The sequence below is a fragment of the Chiloscyllium punctatum genome, chromosome 29 (genome assembly GCF_047496795.1).
Source record: "Chiloscyllium punctatum isolate Juve2018m chromosome 29, sChiPun1.3, whole genome shotgun sequence".
NCBI lineage: Eukaryota > Metazoa > Chordata > Chondrichthyes > Orectolobiformes > Hemiscylliidae > Chiloscyllium > Chiloscyllium punctatum.
The window spans coordinates 72,966,713-72,981,324 of NC_092767.1; the positions used below are offsets into that span (position 1 = coordinate 72,966,713).

General features: G+C 50.2%; 1 protein-coding gene across 1 annotated transcript in view; it reads right to left on the bottom strand.

Moving 5' to 3' along the window:
* The window catches only part of LOC140454563 (TNF receptor-associated factor 3-like), a 64,192-nt gene that overhangs the window by 29,901 nt on the left and 19,679 nt on the right, over nt 1-14,612 (bottom strand). The window contains exons 3-4 of the mRNA XM_072549406.1: nt 13,116-13,167; nt 8,213-8,317 (exon numbers count right to left, since the gene is read on the bottom strand). Coding sequence (XP_072405507.1) covers nt 8,213-8,317; nt 13,116-13,167 — 157 coding nt within the window. The remainder of the gene's footprint in view (nt 1-8,212; nt 8,318-13,115; nt 13,168-14,612) is intronic.

Sequence of the window (14,612 nt, forward strand, 5' to 3'; positions counted from 1 at the left end):
GGAAGAGAGCCAAAAAGAAAAAGACATGTTAACTGATTGGGGGAGGCTTTTCGGTCCCTCGAGACTGTTAACGCCATTCAATGACAGCTGTGGCCTAACGCCAACAGACTGCCTTATCCCTTTGCTTAGCAAAAATGGAATTATCTCACATTTAAAATTAACAACTGATCCAGCATCCATGGCTGTTTGGTCATAGAGTCATAGAGATGTACAGTACGGAAACAGGCCCTTCGGCCCAACCCGTCCATGCCGACCAGATATCCCAACCCAATCTAGTCCCACCTGCCAGCACCTGGCCCATATCCCTCCAAACCCTTCCTATTCTTATACCCATCCAAATGCCTCATAAACCAGCCTCCACCACATCCTCTGGCAGCTCATTCCATACACGTACCACCCTCTGTGTGAAAAAGTTACCCTTTAGTTCTCTTTTATATCTTTCCCCTCTCACCCTAAACCTATGCCCTCTAGTTCTGGACTCCCCGATCCCAGGGAAAAGACTTTGTCTATTTATCCTGTCCATGCCCCTCATGATTTTATAAACCTCTATAAGGTCACCCCTCAGCCTCCGACGCTCCAGGGAAAACAGCCCTTGTGGAAGAGAGTTCCAAACCTCTCCCACCCTTTGTGTGTAGAAAAGGCTCCTAACATCTCTCCTGAACAGTCTGGCCCTAATTCTCGGACTCTGCCCCAAGTTCTAGAATCCCCAGCCAGCGGAAATAGTTTATCTTTATCTTTCCCATCTTTTCCTGTTGATAATCTTGAAGACTTCAAGCAAATCGCCTCTTAACCCGCTCAACTCAAGAGAAAACAGACCTCATTTGCATAATCTCTCCTCACAGCCCTGAAGGAGAAAGTGAGGACTGCAGATGCTGGAGGTCAGAGTCGAGAGTGTGGTGGAGGGGCAGGAGAGTCGACGTTTCGGGCATAAACACTTCATCAGGAATCTCACGCCCGAAACGTCGATTCTCCTGCTCCTCGGATGCTGCCTGACCTGCTGTGCTTTTCCAGCAACACACTCTCAACTCATAACCCTGAAGCCCAGGTCGCATTTTTACACTCCCTCCAAGGCCACCATATCCTTTGTAGAGGGCAATGCCCAGATTTGCTCACGTTACTCCACATAAGGTCGAACCAGGGTTTTGTCCAGTTAATGTGTATCTTGCCTGTCTAAACCAAACTCAAACCCAGTCAAACTAACCCCTGACTCAAATCCACACAAATCTTACACAAACCCCATCGGTTGTGACATACATTGTAAGAGCAGGGAGGTTTTAGATTAGATTACTTACAGTGTGGAAACAGGCCCTTCGGCCCAAAAAGTCCACACCGCCCCGCCGAAGCGCAACCCACCCATACCCCTACATCTACCCCTTACCTAAAACTACGGGCAATTTAGCATGGCCAATTCACCTGACCTGCACATCTTTGGACTGTGGGAGGAAACCGGAGCACCCGGAGGAAACCCACGCAGACACGGGGAGAATGTGCAAACTCCACACAGTCAGTCACCTGAGGTGGGAATTGAACCCGGGTCTCTGGCGCTGTGAGGCAGCAGTGCTAACCACTGTGCCACCGTGCCGCCCACAAATGGTTATCTTGGTGCTGTATAGAACTATGGTGAGGCCATATCTACAGTAGTGTACACAGTTCTGCTTACCACACAATGTGAAAGGTGAGATTGGACTAGAGAGGCTTCAGAGTAGGGTGTTGAGTTGACGGCCTAGTGGTACTTTTAATCCAGGACTATTAATCCAGAGACCCACATACCATCCTGGGGACTTGGGCTCAAATCCTGCCACAGCAGATGGTGGAATTTGAGTTAATTTCTTTTTAAATTCTGGAATCAAGGCTCTAATGATTGTTGAGAAAACTTATCTGGTTCAATAGGGAAGGAAACTGCCATCCTTACCCTGGTCTGGCCTACATGTGACTCCAGACCCACAGTGTTATGGTTGACTCTTACCGACCCTCTGGGTAATGTGGGAGGGTCAAGCCACATTCTCATCCATGAAAGAATGAAAACAAAAAGTTAATGTTTCGAGTCCAGTGACCCTTCTTCGGAAGAGTTCTGGACTTCAAACGTTAACTCTGCTTCTCTCCACACAGATGCTGCCAGACCTGCCTGAGTTTCTCCAGCAACTGTCGCAGTTCTCCTGCTCTTTGTTTTATTCACCAGGATGTCACCCGGGATTGAGCGATGAAGAGAGGTTGGATGAACCCGGGGTGTTTCCTACAGAGTAAAGAGGGGACGTGATAGGAGTGTGTAAGATTATGAGGGACGTGGACTTGGTGGATAGGAAGCAGCTGATCCCCTCAGTTGAAGGGTCAATAACAAGGGGTGGGGGGGGGGGGGGGGCATCATTTTAGAGCGAAAAGCAGGAGGTTTTAGAGAGGATTTGAGGAAAATTGTTTTCACTTGGAGGGTGGGGGAGGGGATCTGGAATGTACTTCCTGAGAGGTGGATTGAAGTAGGAAATCTCACAACCTTTACAAACGCACTTGAATGAGCACCTGAAATGTCTTATTATTCTAGGCTTTGGGCCTAGTGAGGGAGAGTGGGACTAATACAGATAGGTCAACGCAGACTCAGTGGGCTGAAGGGCCTCTTCTGGGCTGTCTGACCCTGTGATCCATTAATGTCACTTAAACAATTCACTGGACAAAGAAGGGCATGTCAACCACTAATGAGAGACCCACCCAGAGATTGAAACCTCTCCTCATTGACTTAATTGGTAAATGTACTCCCTCGATAACCCCACAAGGGGTAACATCCAGTGTCTATCCTGAGTCAGAATAAGTTTCAATAAGATCACACTTCCACACAAAATAGAATTCAAGAATCTGACCCAAACCCAACCCAATCTCAATTAAACCAAACCCAACCCAAGAAGCTCACCCAAACCCAACCAAATCTCAATTAAACGAAACTCAACCCAAGAAGCTCACTCAAATCCAACTCAATCTTAATTAAACCAAACACAATCCAAGAATATGACCCAAACCCAACCCAATCTCAATTAACCCAAACACAACCCAAGAAACTCATTCAAACCCAACCCAATCTCAATTAAATCAAACTCAACCCTAGAAACTCACTTAAACCCACCCAATCTTAATTAACCCAAACACAACCCAAGAAACTCACTTAAGCCCAACCCAATCTCAATTAAACCAAACTCAACACAAGACACTCACTCAAACCCAAGCCGATCTCAACTGAGCCAAACACAACACAAGAAACTCACCCAAACTCAAGGTAATCTTGTCAGAAACTAAACAGTAATCATATAACCACTCTGTCAACATGACTTCATTTGTAAACTTTCAGGATGATATCAATTTATGAGGATAAAAGCAAAGTACTCAGAGAAATCTGAAATAAAAACAGGAAGTACTGAAGAAACTCAGCATCTGTGGAGAGAGAGAGAAAGCCTCTAGGACTCAGTACAGAAAAACCTTGATTATCTGAGCGAGACCAGTGGGGAGTATTTTGTTCGGATAACTGATTGTTCAGATAACCGATTGTTTGGATAACGGATGATGTTTTTACAGGACCTTGAGATCCTGTTCGGATAATCTGAAACTCAGACAACTGACGTTCGGATAACTGAGGTTGTTCTGTATTGAGTTCCATAACGTCAGAGTATGACCTTTTACTTCCCTTCTTCGTCCATGCCACTTCTCACCACCCTCCCCCCCCCCACCTTGCCCCCAACGACCCCCACGCTCTAGCTGTGTCTTGTTTGTGTTGTGTTGGGCGGACCCAATCTCTTCCTTTCTCTGATAACATTTACACCTTTCTTACATCTCTATCACACCCTTACCACTGTCACATCCGCCTTTTATCATTAATCCTGGGCACCTTCACAGCTGGTCCCCCCTCTCCCTTTCCATTGACAGCATAAAAACCATCACCTTCAGGCCCCTTTCGGTTCCAAAGAAGAGTCATACCGCACTGAAACGTTGATTCTGTTCCTCGACCACCAGATCTGCTGACACTCCTTAGCACTTTCTAGTTTGATTGTAGCTCATAGAAACCCTTTTACGATTTGATGTGACCTATTGTTAACTTAACCTTGAGTGAGTCTGACATAATGCAGTAAAATCTGCCTGACACATCTTTCCAAAACTAATTTCTCAGCAAAGCTATAGCACCTTAGGGTGGGTGTGAAATACAGAGCCCAGCACACTCTGCAGAGTGTCTGTATCAGAAATACCGGAGACATGGGAGTGTGTCAGTTGGGGTTTGTGAGACACTTAACAGTATTATGAATCGTACTCATGATTTGGAGATGTCGGTGTTGGACTGGGGTGTACAAAGTTAAAAATCACCCAACACCAGGTTATAGTCCAACAGGTTTAATTGGAAGCACTAGCTTTCGGAGCGCTGCTCCTTCATCAGGTGGTTGTATTGGTGAGTAAAGAGTGTTTGTGTGTGTTTGAGAGCGAGAGAGAAAGACAGAGATAGGGACAGCATGTGTATGTTTGAAATTGAAGGGACTTTGAGAGAAAATCTGTGAGAGGAAGTGGTCAAAATAATTACATTGGGTCAGAAAAGTGAGAGACGTTCGGAGAGAGAGGTGCAAGATGTTGCTAAATAAATCCGATGTCTTCTCATGATCCCTCTACACAGGACCCCAGAGGATATTGACACACTCCCCTGCACATCCCCAGTAAATACTGAAACACTCCCCCCCCCCCCCCCCCCCCCCAAAAAGGGACTCCCCCTGTAAATACTGACACACACACCCCCCCACCCACCGGGGACCCCACTGAAAATACTGACACACTCCCCCCTCCCCCCAGGGATCCCCCTGTAAATACTGACACACTCCCCCCTCCCCCCTGGGACTCCCTGTAAATACTGGTACACACGCACCCCCTCCCCCACAGGGACCCCCCCTGTAAATACTGACACACTCCCCCCTTCCCCCCAGGGACCCCCCCTGTAAATACTGACACACTCCCCCCTCCCCTCCGGGGACCCCCCTGTAAATACTGACACACTCCCCCCTCCCCCAGGGGACCCCCCCTGTAAATACTGACACATTCCCCCCTCCGGACCCCCCTGTAAATACTGACACACTCCCCCTTCCCCCGGGCACCCCCCTGTAAATACTGACACACTCCCCCCACCTCCCGGGGACCCCCCTGTAAATAGTGACACACTCCCCCCTCCTCCCGGGGACCCCCCTGTAAATACTGACACACTCCCCCCTCCCCCAGGGGACCCCCCCTGTAAATACTGACACACTCCCCCCTCCCCCCGGGCACCCCCCTGTAAATACTGACACACTCCCCCTCCCCCCGGGCACCCCCCTGTAAATACTGACACACTCCCCCCTCCCCCAGGGGACCCCCCCTGTAAATACTGACACACTCCCCCTCCCCCCGGGCACCCCCCTGTAAATACTGACACACTCCCCCCACCTCCCGGGGGCCACCTTGTAAATACTGACACCCTCCCCCTGGGAGCCCCACCCCCGGGAACCCCCCCCGTAAAAACTGATACACTCCCCCCTCCACCCCCCAGGGACCCCCACTGTAAATACTGACACACTCCCCCTCCCCCCGGGCACCCCCCTGTAAATACTGACACACTCCCCCCACCTCCCGGGGGCCGCCTTGTAAATACTGACACCCTCCCCCTGGGAGCCCCACCCCCGGGGACCCCCCCCGTAAAAACTGATACACTCCCCCCTCCACCCCCCGGGGACCCCCCTGTAAATACTGACACACTCCCTCAGGGACCCTCCCCTGTAAATACTGACACCCTCCCTCAGGGACCCACCCCTGTAAATACTGACACCCTCCCTCAGGGACCCCCCCCCCCCCCGTAAATACTGACACCCTCCCTCAGGGACCCCCCCCCTGTAAATACTGACACCCTCCCTCAGGGACCCCCCCCCCGTAAATACTGACACACTACCTCAGGGACCCCCCCCCCCCCATAAATACTGACACACTCCCTCAGGGACCCCCCCCCACGTAAATACTGACACCCTCCCTCAGGGACCCCCCCCCCCTGTAAATACTGACACCCTCCCTCATGGACCCCCCCCTGTAAATACTGACACACTCCCTCAGGGACCCCCCCCCCGTAAATACTGACACACTCCCTCAGGGACCCCCCCCCCGTAAATACTGACACACTCCCTCAGGGACCCCCCCCCCCCGTAAATACTGACACACTCCCTCAGGGACCCCCCCCCCCCGTAAATACTGACACACTCCCTCAGGGACCCCCCCCCCCCGTAAATACTGACACACTCCCTCAGGGACCCCCCCCCTCCGTAAATACTGACACACTCCCTCAGGGACCCCCCCCCTCCGTAAATACTGACACACTCCCTCAGGGACCCCCCCCCCCGTAAATACTGACATATTATCCACACAATTAAGGGAAACCGAAACCCAAGGTGGGGTTGGGGGGGGGGGTGTGTTGGCCTCCAGGTCTTATCACTGAACTGTTGATGCCGAGACCCCGGATAACATCCTGGGGACCCAGGGTCGATACCCCCAGGGCAGGTGGTGGCATTTTAATCACAACGGAAATTTGGAATGAAGAGCCTAATGATGAGCTGTTGCTAATTGCTGTCGAAACCCCACGAGTTCACCCGCGACGTCTTAAACAAGTAGCCTGCCATCTTTACCTGGTCTACACGTGACTCCAGACCCACAGCAGTGCAGTTGACTCTTAAACAACTGAGTAAAAACAATAACTGCAGATGCTGAAAACCAAATACTGGATTAGTGGTGCTGGAAGAGCACAGCAGTTCAGGCAGCATCCAACGAGCAGCGAAATCGACGTTTCGGGCAAAAGCTCTTAAACAACTGCCCTCTGGGCTATAAATGCTGACCTAACCATCCAATGAATTTAAAAACAGAACGCACAAAGGCAGAGAAGGCTATGCTGATGAAGTGAGATGAAGGGGAGCTGTAGAGAGCACTGTTATTTAAGAACAAACTGCTCTAGGTCTCTTTAATAGGAGGCCATTGCTGAGCTTGTGTAAGACAGTTGTGAGGTGTGAGCTCGAGCGTTGTGTACAGTCTGATGCATCGGACCTCAGGAAGGACGCAGCGTATCGGAGAGGGAGCTGAGGGTTTGCAGGAATGCGACATGTCGGTCGGTCATGAGGATAGGCTCGGGCTGAGGGGAAAGGGTCCACAGACATTTTCAAAATCGTGAGGTAATCAGACAGTGTGGCTCGGAGAGGAGTGGTCGCTGCCGGGAATAGGAACAGGAATTGAGCTGGGGTCAGGGAAGTGGGGGGTGGGGGGTGGTCACGGACTTTGCGCAAAAGAAGCAAATGTGAGATGAGCATTCCAGTGGTCGGGGGTTAGAACGCAGAGCAGAGAGGTGTGGTGGAGGTAAGTTCAACCACTACCTGCTCCACACCAGGCAGGTAACATGATAACAGCTGGTCATAGAGTCATACAGCACAGACCATTCGATCCAATCAGTCCATCCCGACCAGATATCCTAACCTAATCCAGTCCCATTTGCCAGCACTTGGCCCATATCCCTCCAAACACTTCCTGTTCATATACCCATCCAGATGCCTTTTAAATGCTGTAATTGTACCAGCCTCCACCACTTCCTCTGGCAGCTCATTCCATACACGTACCACCCTCTGAGTGAAAAAGTTGCCCCTTAAGACCCTTTAAGATCTCTCACCTCTCACCCTAAACCAATGTCCTCTAATTCTAGACTCCCTTAGCCTGGGACAAAGACCTTGACTATCCAAGCCCCTCATGATTTTATAGACCTCTATAAGGTCACCCCTCAGTTGCCAACTCTCCAGGGAAATTACTCCCAGTTTATTCAGCCTCTCCCTATAGCTCAAACCCTCCAGCCCTGGCAATGTACTGATATATTTTTTTCTGCACCCTTTGAACATCCCTTCCTATAGCAGGGAGGCCAGAATTGAATGGCTGGGTTCCAAAAGTGGCCTAACCAAGCTCATTCAAATAAGTCCTGGGCACAGTATTCCAGAAGACGCCTCACCAATGTCATGACAAGACGCAACAGGAGCTCCCAACTCCTATACTCAACACACTGACCAATAAAGACAGGCGTACCAAACGCCTTCTTCACGATCCTGTCTCCCTGCAACACTACCTCCCCTTCCCAAGCGACCACAGCACCGTGGGTGTTTGGATTGCTTTAACCCTTTGAACACACAAATAGCCAATTGTTCAGCCTTACCTCCAAAGATCCCAGGGCCATTTGCTGTTGGCAACCTGCCTTCCTGTTCCTGCAGTGAATCAGCAACTTTAAGATTTCCTTCCGGCAGCAATTATCGTTGAACACCTGGGGAGAGACAGCGCGGGGGTTTGTAAAAGGCTCCGCATTTGATGATGCTCTTCCTCCACCCAGCCCTGCCCAGGGGCAATTAACAAGGTGGTACAACACCTCACCCCTCCACACCCCCCCACCCTCCCACCTTGCCTCCTTGGTTGAGCTCAATGGTGGCAGATCGCGGGACAATGACAGTCTGCTCTCGAACCAGCTGCTTCCTCTCTCAGCGGGTTCTGCATTCCTGTAGCACCTCTCCGGAGTGTAACTGCCCTCTGAAAGCGACCCAGTTCAATGGGGTTAAAGTTTACGGGGCATTTGGGGGTCAGGCAACTAATGCTGGCCTTGCCCAGTGACACCTACGTCCCGTTTAATTAAAAACAAATACCTCTTGTAGTCACTGTGGTAACGTTGGCTCAGTGGTTAGCGCTGCTGCCTCACAGTGCCAGGGACCCGGGTTCAATCCCAGCCTCAGGCGACTGTCTGTGTGGAGTTTGCACGGTCCCCCTGTGTCGACGTGGGTTTCCTCCCACAGTCCAAAGATGTGCAGGTTAGGGTGGATTGGCCGTGGGAAATGCAGGGTTATGAGTGTCTGAGTGTCCTGACCTCTATCTACACTGTAGGGATTCTATTGTACGACAACAATCTGGTGTTGATTGAAGGATGAATGTTGGCTGGGAGGAACTCCTGGTTTACCTTCAAAATAGCACCAGGTGGATCTTTTACATTAACCTGAGGGGACACGGATGTCATGTAACAGCCCATCCACCTCTGACAGTTCAGCACTCCCTCAGCGCTGCATAGTAAGAGTTTGGCACTTGCGGCCTACAGAGGAAATTGAAGCCTGTGCCCTCAGAACTCAAAGGCAAGAGACCGGCTCACTTGAACCACAAGGAGAGTGGGGCAAAGCTCTTTTTGTTTAATAAACGTAGTTTGGAAAACATTTCAGACATTCAAGAGATTACATTCAAGCATTTAAATAGAACCAATCAGAGGTGTCTATGGAGTAAAGGCACACCAAATGGTCTCCTTCTGCATTTGTCATAGACTCCCTACAGCATGGGGCCAGGCCATTCAGCCCATCAAGTGCACACCAACCCTCCAAAGAGCATCCCACCCCATACTTCCCATGATATATCCCAGGACACTGCAGGCAATTTCCCATAGCCCAATCCACACTAACTGCACATCTTTGGATTGTGGGAGGAAACCGGAGAACCCATTGGAAACCCACGCAGACTCAGGGAGAACATACAAACTCCACACAGGCATGTCACCCAAGGGTGGAATTGAACCCAGGTCCCTGGTGCAACGCGGTAGCAGTGCTAACCACTGAGCCACCCAGTGTCCTGCAGTTTATTTTTTGACAGTGGAGTGGGTGTGGGGCTGAAAACAAAAACATTGCAGGCCTGTGGGGAAAGGGAAGGCAAGTGGGACCAATTGAAAAGTTTTTCTTCAAAGTGATATCACAGTCCTGATGGCACGAATGGTGTCCTTGTGTGCCACATCCCTCTTGTGATTTGGAACAATGGAATGTATCGAGCTATTTAAAGGGGGTAGGGTTACTACTTTGTGAGACATGTTCCAACTGTGTCAGAGTTTAAACGTCCAGGCTCACCAACAAATACTAGTCAGGACCCTGGTACAAGAAAAGGGAACTGATGTGGCACGGTGGCTCAGTGGTTAGCACTGCTGTCTCACAGCACTAGGGACCTGGGTTCAATTCCAGCCTCAGGCGACTGTCTGTGTGGAGTTTACACATTCTCCCCGTGTCTGCGTGGGTTTCCTCCGGATGCTCCGGTTTCCTCCCACAGTCCAAAGATGTGCAGGTTAGGGTGGATTGGCTGTGCTAAATTGCCCGTAGTGTTCAGGGATGTGTTAGTTAGTGAGAGGTAAATGTAGATTAATGGTGTAGGGGAGTGGGCTTGGGTGGGATACCCTTTGGAGGGCCAGTGTGGACTTGATGGGTCGAAGGGCCTGTTTCCACACTGTAGGGATTCTAATCCAATCTTATAAAGGTTTATAAAATGGAATTTGGTCCTTCATTGCTAAAGGGGATTGAGTTTAAAAGCAGGGAGGTTAGGCTGCAGCTGTACAGGGTGTTGGTGAGGACTGCAGATGCTGGAGATCAGAGCTGAAAAATGTGTTGCTGGAAAAGTGCAGCAGGTCAGGCAGCATCCAAGGAGCAGGAGAATCGACGTTTCGGGCATAAGCCCTTCTTCTGCAGCTGTACAGGGTGTTGGTGAGGCCACATCTGGAGTACTGTGTGCAGTTTTGGTCTCCTTACATGAGAAAGGATGTACTGGTCCTGGAGGGGATGCAGAGGAGGTTCTCTAGGCTGGTTCTGGAGTTGAGGGGGTTGGCTTATGAGGAGAGGCTGAGTAGGCTGGGATTATATTCACTGGAATTTAAAAGAATGAGAGGGGGAATCTTTATAGAAACATAAAATGATGAAGGGAATAGATAAGATAGAAGTGGAGAGGATGTTTCCACTGGAGAGTGAAGCTAGGACAAGAGGGTATAGCCTCAAAATTAGGGGAAGCAGATTTAGGACTGAATTGAGAAGGAACTTATTTGCCGAAAGGGTTGTGAATCTGTGGAATTCCCAGCCCAGTGAAGTTGTTGAGAGTTCCTCAGTAAAGGCTTTTAAAGCTTTTAAATGCTTTAGGCCAGCACAGTGGCTCAATGGTTAGCACTGCTGCCTCACAGCACCAGGGACCCAGGTTCGATTCCAGCCTCGGGTAACTGCCTGTGTGGAGTTTGCACATTCTCCCCGTGTCTGTGTGTGTTTCTTCTGGGTACTCCGGTTTCCTCACACAGTCCAAAGGTGTGCAGGTTAGGGTGGATTGGCCGTGCTAAATTGTCCCATAGTGTTAGTCAGAGGAAAATGGGTGTGGGTGGGTTACTGTTTGGAGGGTCGGTGTGGACTGGTTGGGCCAAAGGGCCTGTTTCCACACTGTAGGGAATCTAATCTATGGTAGATAATGTTTTGAACAGTAAAGGAATTCGAGGTATTAATGAGAGGGTGGGTAAGTGGAGCTGACTCAATGAAGAGATCAGCTGTGATCTTACTGAATAGGGGAATGGGCTGAGGGGCTGGACGGCCTACTCCTGCTCCTAGTTCCTCTGTTCTTATAAAACCATGAAGGGCATAGAGAAAGTGAATGGCAGGTGTCTTTTCCCCAGGTTGGGGGACTTCTAGACCGTGGAGAGTATTTTAAAGGTGAACGGAGAAAGGTTTAAAAAAGACACGAGGGGCAACTTTTTTTTCACAGAGAGTGGTCCATGTGTGGAATGAACTTCCAGAGGAAGTGGTGGATGTGGATCCAGTTACATTTAAAAGGCGTTTAGGTAATTACATGAATAGGGAAGGGTTTGGAGGGATATGGGCCAGGAGCAGGCAGGTGGGACTAGTTTAGTGTGGTCGGCATGGACTGGGTGGGCCGAAGGGTCTGTTTCCATTCCGTGTGACTCTGTGGCTTAAGGAGTGTCTTCACGGAAAGGCTGAGTGCAGGGGAATTCCAGAGGGCAGGACAACTGAAGGTACAAGGTGGAGCGATTACAATTTGTAAGGAGCCGAAACGCTGGCACATGACAAGGATCTCAGAGAGTTGTCATGTTGGAGCTTGTTAGACAGTGAGGGACTGAGAAAGCAACACAGTGCTCCCAAGCAAGGTTCAGAGGCCCGAACCTGAGACATTGTTGAATGAGGAACCTTTTAAAACTCTTTTTGCAGGCATTTAGTTACCTGTTCCTCATTGTCCCTTGAATTGAGTGGCTTGCTAGGGCCACTTCAAAGAGCAGTGAAAGAGTCAAACTCATCGCTGTCGGTCTGGAGTCACATGGAGGCCAGACTGGGTAAGATTTCCTTCGCCAATCAGTGTTAGCTTTGCAGATGCCATTGCTGACGCGCGTTCGGTTGTCTCAATTAAATTTCAATTCCACCAGCTGCCAGCACAGTGGCTCAGTGGTTAGCACTGCTGCCTCACAGCACCAGGGACCTGGGTTCAATCCTACCCTCGGGCAACTGTCTGTGTGGAGTTTGCACATTCTCCCTGTGTCTGCGTGGATTTCCTCCGGATTCCTCCCACAGTTCGGGGATGTGCAGGTTAGGGTGGATTGGCCATTCTAAATTGTCCCATAGTGTCCAAGGGTTAGATTAGATTCTGTACAGTGTGAAAACAGGCCCTTCGGCCCAACAAGTCCACACCAACTCTCCAAAGAGCAACCCACCCCCCCTGACTAATGCACCATAACACTATGGGGCAATTTAGCATGGCCAATTCACCTGACCTGCAAATCTTTGGACTGTGGGAGGAAACCACAGTCCTCCCACAGTCTAGAAACCACAGTCCAGCCCGAGGCTGGAATTGAACATTGGACCCTGGTGCTGTGAGGCAGCAGTGTTGACCACTGAGCCACCATACCCGCCTGTTAGATGTACAGGTTAGGGTGGATTGGCCATGGGAAATTGTCCCATAGTGTCCAGGGATGTGCAGGTTTGGGTGGATTGGCCACTGGAAATGTAGGGCTACAGGGATGAAGGTGGTGGGGGGAATGATCCTGGGTGGGATGCTCTTTGGAGGGTCGGTGTGGCACCCAATGGGCCGAATGGCCTGCTTTCACGCTGTGTAGGGATTCTGAGTTACCCAGGGTGGGGTTTGAACTCACACCCCCAGAGCCCAGCCCCTTGGAGTGATGTTAAAACTTTACCAACCTTCCCCCACCCCCACCCCTCCACAAGCTAATGCAGGATGGACAGCACAGGACAGAGGGGAAGAAAGGACTAATGGTTGTGTTTACTTGTACTTACCTCCGTGTTGTCTAGAGGCTGTTGATCAGCTGGGCAAAACTGACCAGGAACCCTAGAAATAAAGATCGCAGCGTGTTACGACTGAGTAACAGGACACCTAAATCATTGTTAAACCCTATTGCAATCATGATTTTATCCATTTCCCCGAGATGGGTGTGCGACCACCAGTAACCGATGGTTACCCACCAGTATGCAGGGGCCCTTCATTACCAACATTACTTTCTGTTGTCAAGGGGACGATGCCAAATGTGTGTCCTCCTGGATGGAAGTGGTCGTGGGTTTGGAAGGTGCAGTCTTTGGTGAGTCTCCGCAGTGCGTCTTGTAGATGGCACCCAGTGCTGCGACCGAGCGTTGGTGGCGGAAGGGGGTGAGGAATTTCCCTCCCTCCTTCTCTCCCAACCAAAGAGACTGACTCCCAACTCAACGGGCGAATCCCCTCAAAGTACTCGCACCATCCTGACCCGCCCAGTCTTAGAGGGAAGGGATGACCCATTGGAACCAAGATGAAGAGGAGTCAGAGGATGCGTGATGTGTAGAGCTCATTGCCACGGAGGACTGTGGAGGCCATGTCATTTAGACAGAGATAGATAGTTTCTTGATCGTTGAGGGAATCAAGGATTACGGGGAGAATAGGGTTGAGAAACACGCCAGCCATGATTGAATGGCTGGTCGCCCCATTACAGGAAGGATGTGAAAGCATCGGAAAAGGTGCAGAGGAGATTTACCAGGATGTTGCCTGGTCTGGAGGGAAGGTCTTATGAGGAAAGGCTGAGGGCCTTGGGTGTGTTCTTATTGGAGAGAAGAAGGCTAAGAGGGGATTTGATGGAGACATACAAGATGACCAGAGGATTAGATAGGGTAGACAGTGAGAGTCTTTTTCCTAGGGTGATGACGTCAGCGTGTACATGGAGACATAGTTGCAAATTGATGGGTGAAAGATTGAAGACAGATGTCAGAGGCAGGTTCTTTACTCAGAGAGTGGTAAGGGCGTGGAATGCCTTACCTGCCAATGTAGTTAACTCATCCACATTAGGGAGATTTAAACAATCCTTGGATAAGCACATGGATGATTATGGGATAGTGTAGGGAATGGGCTTAGATTAGTTCACAGGTCGGAGCAACATCGAGGGCCAAAGGGCCTGTTCTGAGCTGTTCGTTCTATGTTCGATGTTCTATGAATGGGGGAGCAGGCTCGATGGGCCAAATGGCCTAATTCTGCACCTTTACCTTCTCCCTCTATGGACTCACATTAACAACCTCAGCACAATTGATCCCAGTCTCCTATAACGGGCCAGGCACTACACTTCTCTTTATAGTCATTCGTGTGATGTGGTCACCCCTTGGCACAGGGCCCAACATTTATTGCCCCTTCCTAATTGCCCTTGAGGGGGCTGGGGGAAGGCACCATCAGGGGTTTGGAAAGATCCTTTCGAAGGAGCTGCTGTTGCTCTGAAATGCTGATAATTGTGGACCGTCATGGATTGCTGCAGTCTGTAA